Below are 7,643 nucleotides of genomic sequence, written 5' to 3' on the forward strand. Positions count from 1 at the left end.
TGCATGGCTTATATCGAGGGCTACCCATATTTATTTGAAAAGAAACTCTGCTAGAGCGATAGGTTATAATTTGAGATAGGATCAGATAGACTATCATCCTCTGCTCACATGTATTTGGACTATCTAGAATGTGTGTCTCTTTCATGCTTCACATGTTTACCAATCTACAATGGACTAATCACTCAATCAGTACTTTATGAATAGGATCAGAAACGGCGTCTATCTCTTCTCAGGGTATTTTAGTTTTTGATATGGCTGGTTGTGCCCAGATGAGTTTAAAATTTGAATCATCTATTATTAAAAATAAAAATTAAAAAAAATAATTAAATTATCTTTTAAAATTATCTGGTAATGTACCAAATGCAACCTCCGTTGGCGAATAAATATCACACGGTCTGGGTTTTAGACGTCTACACACACCCTCGCATGTTGCTCCGAATCCGCCAAAACGCGATTTCTGCCCTTTCCCTCCAACTTCTTTCAAAAATTATCTGCTATCGCTTCTCCATCTCCAGCTCCGAAGTGAAAAGGCTAACCAAGAACAGATGTATCTCCCTCATCGAAGATTGCAAGTCCATGAAGCAACTGAAGCAAATCCACTGCCAAATCCTCGTCTCATCCCTCCACCTAAGCAGGGATGTGATAGATGACCTGGTCTTTTGCACCGATCCTGTGTCCGGAGACCTCAACCATGCAACAAAGGTGTTTGAAACCCTCGAGAACCGATCACTTTTCATCTACAACTTAATGATCAAAGGATTTGCAAAGAAGGGGAATCTAAAGAATGCTCTCCTTTTGTTCGATAGAATGAGGGAGGAGTCTTTGCAGCCAGATAATTTTACATACCCCTTTGTTTTGAAGGCGATAGGCAGCCTTCACATGGAATTGGATGGGAGAAAGAACCATGCACTCATTGTTAAAACTGGGCTCGAGTTCGATCCATATGTAAGGAACTCACTGATTGGCATGTATGCTGACATGGGTAGGGTTGAGATTTCACAGTTATTGTTCGATGAAATGCCTGAGAGGGGTATAATTTCTTGGAATATTCTGATAGCGGGTTATGTTAAATGTGGGAAGTTTGGGGACGCTATCTCTGTTTACTGGAGGATGGATCAGGAGGGTGTGAAGCCTGACGAAGCTACTTTGGTGAGTACACTTTCTGCTTGTGTTTCAATGGGGAATTTGGAGTTGGGAACAAGAATTCATCATTATATGAATGAAGAATTTAGATTCAGTGTACCTCTTGGGAATGCTTTGTTGGATATGTATGCGAAATGCGGCCATGTAGATATGGCTCGTAGGTTCTTCGATCGCATGCCAGAAAGGAATGTGATCTCTTGGACTAGCATGGTCTTAGGATATGTGAATTCAGGCCAGTTGGATGAAGCAAGACGGTTGTTCCACCAAAGCCCTGTGAAAGATGTAATTCTTTGGACTGCTATGATTAATGGATATGTGCAGTATAACCACTTTGAAGAAGCTATGGCACTTTTTAGAGAGATGCAGCTGAAAAGAGTCAAACCTGATAAGTACACAGTCGCTGCTCTTCTTACAGCTTGTTCTAGTTTGGGAGCACTGGAACAAGGAAAATGGATTCATGGATACATCGAGGACAATATGATAAAAATTGATGCTGTGGTTGGCACAGCACTAATAGACATGTATGCAAAATGTGGGAGCATACAGAAGTCCTTGGATATATTTAGGGGAGTGGAAGGAAAGGACACTGCAATGTGGACTTCAATTATCTGTGGGCTGGCTCTAAATGGGCAAACAAGCAAAGCACTTGAGTTGTTCTCAGAGATGAAAAGCATTGGAGCTGAACCAGATGATATCACCTTTATGGTGTTTTAAATGCTTGCAGTCATGGAGGATTAGTGGATGAAGGTCGTAAGTATTTTGATGCTATGAAGGAAGTGCATCAAATAGAACCCAAATTAGAACACTATGGCTGTTTGGTTGATCTCCTTGGTCGTGCCAGTCTTTTGGATGATGCAGAGAAGTTGATTGGGAATATACCCAATAATAATGATAAAAGTATCTTACCTTTGTGGGGTGCTTTGCTTAATGCTTGTAGAATGCATGGTAATGTCGAGATGGGTGAGCGACTAGCCAAACAAGTAATTGAACTGGAGTTTGTAAATTCTGGTCTACATACTCTTGTGGCTAATATATATGCTGCGGCAGATAGATGGGATGATGTCACCAAAATAAGAAGAAAGATGAAATATCTCGGTATCAAGAAGACACCAGGTTGCAGTTCAATTGAATTGAATGGCATGATTCATGAGTTCCTTGTAGCCGATACTGCATCTCCTCAAAGAAGTCAGATTTACTCAGTGCTGAACGGTATAAGCAGGCTTATGGACTTGAATGAACAAATTGAGATAAATGATCAAGATATTATTAATACATCATACCTTCTCGAAAGGTGAGATATGATGTTCCAGAGCAAATTGTTCCAGAGCAGTGTTTTGCCTATTGTTCGATATTTCCAAAGGATTATGAAATTGAAAGGGAGAAACTGATTCAGCTGTGGATTGCCGAAGGTTTCATCCAAACATTGGATGGTGATATGCGTGGAGAGGAAGTTGGCAACCGATACTTCAACAGCTTGTTGTGGAGATCCTTTTTTCAGAATATCGAGAATGATACGTCTGACAACATATGGTCGTGTAAGATGCATGACTTAGTCCATGATCTTGCATGTTCTGTCGCCAGAGATGAGTCCTGGATCATGACGGTGCACATGGAGAGAAGCATTCCGCCAGGATGTCGCTATTCGTCAGTTGTTTATGACCATACCATGTCGTTAACAACTTTAAAGGCCGTTTTTGCAAGCAAGAAGTTGAGATCACTTATTTCAATTAGTCAATGGACTGCGTTTTTTCCTTTTGAAAAATTTGTCTTCTATGCGATGTCATCTCTTGCTCTTCTGCGCGCATTAGATCTATCTGGACTTTGCATCAAAGAGTTGCCCTGCACAATTAGTAAATTAAAGCATCTTAGGCTCCTTGACTTGTCGAATACTGCAATTGAAGCTTTACCTGGCTCGATTACGGACCTTCATAACTTGCGGACTTTGAACCTCAAATGTTGTTATCTACTAAAAAGTTTGCCCGAGGGAATCAGTAATATGAGCAGCCTCAGACACCTAGACATCAGCGGATGCGACACATTTATTTGCATGCCCCGTTGGTTGGGCCAGTTGAGCAACCTCCAAACAATGACCATGTTCATCGCGGGCAAAGAGCAGGGACGTAGTATTTCCGAGTTGGAGCAGCTAAATTTGGTCGGTGGTGATCTAGAAATCAACAGCCTTGCCAACGTACAAGATCCAATGGAAGCCACGAAAGCGAACTTGGCAACAAAGATAAAGCTGCGTTCGTTGGAATTGATGTGGAGTAGGGTCTTATACGAAGCATTGGCAGCACCCCGTGTAGCAGTGGTGGAAGAAGTACTTGAGAGGCTCCAGCCTCACTCTAATCTAAAATGGCTATTAATAATGTGCTATCCAGGCATCAGGTTCCCAACTTGGATGACTGGAGTATGGCATCGTCACCGATCCGCAATCTAGTTGAAATCACACTAAGCCAGCTCAAGAGATGCGAGAGTCTTCCGGCGCTTGGTCACCTGCCGTTTCTTCGCTCAATCCGTATATCTGACATGAATGCTATAAAGAGAATCGGAGTGGAGTTTTATGGGAATGGCGGCATATTTCCCTCACTGCGATATCTCGTATGCAAGGTTGCCTGAATTGGAGGAATGGCCTCCAGAAGCAACGGCAACAGATGAACGAGTGATGCCATTCCCTTGCCTTGAAACTTTTAGTCTATATGAATGCCCCAAATTGAAGGTAGCACCACGTGTCCCACCATCAGTCGAGAAGGTTTCTATCATGGGTAATCTTCCTCTATTATCAGCACTGAGCACTGGAGGATTGTACAAAATGAGAAGCTTGACTATCAAGAATTTTGAAGCGCTATCGTTGTCGTCCGGGTGGGAGTTGATGCAGGACCTTACCGCCCTTTCTACGTTGACGATTTTTGATGAAAGGGAGCTGACCTGTTTGCCCGAGGGCATTTTGCAGCTACGCATGCCCTCCCTCAAAAGCTTTCACTTGGAATGTTGGAGCCTGAAGTCCATGTCGGGAGAAGAGAGGGATAAGCAACAGCAGCCTCCCACCTTCTTCATGAACATCCCAGAAATAGAAATAGTAAATAATTGGGAATTGACTGCTCTACTGGAGTGGCTAGGAAGCCTCACCTCGCTCACAAGTTTAAGACTTCATTGTTGCCTAAAACTGGCGATGTTGCCCAATAGGCTGCAATGCCTCACAGCACTTGAAAAGCTGGATATCATGTATTGCCCCCAGCTGGAAAGGCGATACGAGAGGGAGAGAGGCGAGGACTGGCCCAAAATCGCTCACATCCCACACATCTTCATCAGGCAAGCCTGAAAAAGGATAGAAGAAAGAGAAGAAGAACATAGCCAAAGATCTATTACTAGATTAATCAAAAGGTTAAGATTAACGAACTGCACAAGCCATGGTTGATGCGGCAACAGCTAGCGCCATCCGGTGAAATTGTACATTTCTTCTTTTTTTTTTTTTCCTTAATCCTAGTTCTGTAGTGTTTATGTCTACCATTTCTTCTATATCTTCTAATAAAATTAATAAAAACATGCTTTTCTAGACTTTGACACACTTAGAATCTCATTAACTATTTCAAAGTTCAAAAAGTTGCCTAATTTTTTTTTAGCCTTTTTAATTTTTCAATTCTACACGGCATGCTTGTTCTAGATTTTAAGAATAAAGTGTTGAAATGGATAGCTATCATGATCTTTCCTAGAATGACATGATCCAAGAACTAATTCTTCTGGAAGAATCTACTACATTTACTCAGAATCTCATTATCCGATCCAAACATTCATTTTAAAGAGCATTAATTTGATTTGTGCGGCATATCTTCATGCTCTATTTTTTTTTGGTTAAAATAAATTATTTGGGACTTTCTGTTCTTTTCTTCACCGTATTACTTTATAATCTGCTTGCTGATGCAAAATTGTTTGTTTGTTTTGGATAAGTTATAAGAAAAATGCCCTCTTTATTTCCACCTCGCCACTTTTAAGAGCTCTATCTGCATGAGTTCGTGCTTTGGAATTGCTAAATTAGTGTTTATTTTTGGTCTGGGGCCAGATGATTGGACGATATAACAGCTAACCTTCTTAGGCTGAGGTTAGTTCACAGCAATGTGAGAAGCTGATTGACCAACCTCACAACGTTCTGAAGACTTGGTTAGCATGCTTGAAAACCTCCAATTGATCCAGAAACTGTATATGCTTTATCGCGCTTGTCTTGGAAATATAATGCCAAAAGAAGAGAAGCAATGATCAGCACAAGAATGTATAATTCCAAGTTGATGGGGGACAGGTGCTTCATGTTTAATACTCTCCCAACATCTATTGTTTTACTGACCCATGTTACTCAAGTGTTCTTATCATGAAAAATGCTTGCTTTTTTCTTCGTCAATTTGCTTGATCACCAAATACAGAAATCATATTTATATAGAATATTTTGGGAAAAATTTTTCTAAGACTTTTAATGATTGTTAGTTTTACCATCCATAAACTTTTGTTTTTGAATCAGCACCATATTTGGATGAACAGCGATATATTGGTTATTATGTACTTTTTATTGCTGAAAGTGATATGAGCATAAATTGCTTACAGATGTCTTGTGCATTACCATTCTTTCTCACTTTTCTATGTGGGCTATTCTTATTTTGTTATTTAACCACAAGCCATACATTATGGAACACATTACTCAAGCCTCTGCTCTCCTGTCACTTACCTTCTCTTCCTTTGGCTATACTAGATCAAAGAATTCCAATCAGGAGCAGAGGCGCCTAGCAGGAGAATTGACCAGTTAGATGAGACTACTAGGATATGACACCATTAGTTTAGCAATCTAGCTAGAAGATCAGAAAGCATGTATATATATCAATCATTGAATCAACTTGCAATTTTAGTGGTTTGTGATCACTCGCATGGTTTTTTTTCCTCCATGATGCAGGATTAGATTTGTAGATCACATGATGGTTCGCCACTAAAAGCTGTTTGAATAATAGAAAGTACTTCCAGGTCAAGCACAAAATTTTGTGATTTTCTGCCTCTCATACTCATTCATCTTTACTCAAATTGGAACACCAGATTTCCACTAGAACTAAATTCAACTGTAAAAGGAATTTAAAAAAATAATACTGCTTTTTACTGCTCTTGGTGTATAACCCCATGAATAGCATCAAGTTGATTGAGAATCTTGTAGATACTTTGCTGCAGTCAATTGGGATATCGAGGGAGGGGGTTTCTCACCCATGCAGGGTTCGTTGGTCTGCTCGTTCAGCCTAGGCTAACCAATTATATTAAATATGATGGTACCATGCCCATTTTATCTTCTATTAGTTTTATATTATTTTGTTGTGGTTCCTTGAGTTGTAACAAGTGTTTGCTTACTTTTGAATATAAATCATATAATCATTAATAAAAAAATTAAAAGCCTAATGTAGTGTTATGGTAATTGCCTTTGGATATGATGTATAGTTTGGTTAAACATCCAGTGCTATGGTTTTCGTATAACTTGCTAATAGTATTTTATGATAAGAACCAAAAATGTTACAAAATCTTACATGAAACTTGTCAATAGAATACCACCCCTTTCTGCAAGAATTTGTAAGTACTAAACAATTTTTATTCATTTCCCAAATGAATGACATTAGGCTTTGTTGCTCTAGGTAGTGCAAATATTTTGCTTTTAATACTAACATGTGAGGTTTTATTTTGTTGGTACATTACTTTGAGGTAATTCTGTGATAGTTTTATAGTTAGTCCATGTTCATGTGGATTGCAGGTGCACCTACTACTGGCATCTGTCAGAGACAAGGGATGCAATGGAATTGTATGTTCCAATGTGGTTCTTGCGATCAACTCCTTAATTGTAGAGGCACAGGCAATGGTTTCGGTTTATATAGATGGAGATGGACTGTGCAAAGAAAATAGAAAGTTCAATGGTTTGTGGAGGTGTATGTGCAAGGGAGCAGCAAGCTTGCAAGCACACTAATTGCATTCTGATAACGTGGCAGTTTGCTTTTTGCTGTGTTATCATAAACTTGAGAAAAATATATTTGTATACTATAAGTAAAGTGAAGGCTTGGTAGCATTCTTTTGCATTGTAAGAAAAAATATTTTGTGCGGTAATAGTGACAGCTTATCGTACCTTTTATCCAAAAAAAATAAAAGAGGAAAAAAAAAACTTTTGACAAAGTTCTTTAATTTGAAACAAAAATATGAATTCACTCATAGGTATATAAACCAGATCAAGGACTACTTAATCAAGGTTCTAGGTCTCAACCAGATCAACTATCAGGGCGAGGTTACTACTAAAAATATTTAATAAAATTAAAATATTTTAAAAACAAAATATAATAATATATCATTAGTAAAAAATATAGCTAGTTGATAAATTTTGATTTTAAAATTATCAATTAAATCAAATGGGTCTACATTTTATAGTACTCTCTTGTTACAGCAAATAAAAATTAATCATGTATTTTTAAAAATTTAGTTTTATATCATATAGAAAA

The 7,643-nt window shown here is 38.7% G+C and overlaps 1 protein-coding gene and 1 pseudogene across 1 annotated transcript; both read left to right on the forward strand.

Moving 5' to 3' along the window:
* The first annotated feature begins 401 nt into the window (after positions 1 to 401).
* Positions 402 to 2,441, forward strand: LOC140856450 (pentatricopeptide repeat-containing protein At1g31430-like; annotated as a pseudogene).
* Positions 2,442 to 2,578: 137 nt separating this feature from the next.
* Positions 2,579 to 7,219, forward strand: LOC105042259 (disease resistance protein RGA2). The gene is given in 5 exon segments (XM_019849079.3): positions 2,579 to 3,545; positions 3,548 to 3,734; positions 3,736 to 4,590; positions 5,201 to 5,434; positions 6,911 to 7,219. Coding segments are annotated over 3 exon segments (1,881 nt in total). The 3' UTR covers positions 4,463 to 4,590; positions 5,201 to 5,434; positions 6,911 to 7,219.
* The last annotated feature ends 424 nt before the right edge of the window (positions 7,220 to 7,643 follow it).

Source organism: Elaeis guineensis, chromosome 3 (assembly GCF_000442705.2).
Source record: "Elaeis guineensis isolate ETL-2024a chromosome 3, EG11, whole genome shotgun sequence".
In the NCBI taxonomy this organism is placed as follows: domain Eukaryota; kingdom Viridiplantae; phylum Streptophyta; class Magnoliopsida; order Arecales; family Arecaceae; genus Elaeis; species Elaeis guineensis.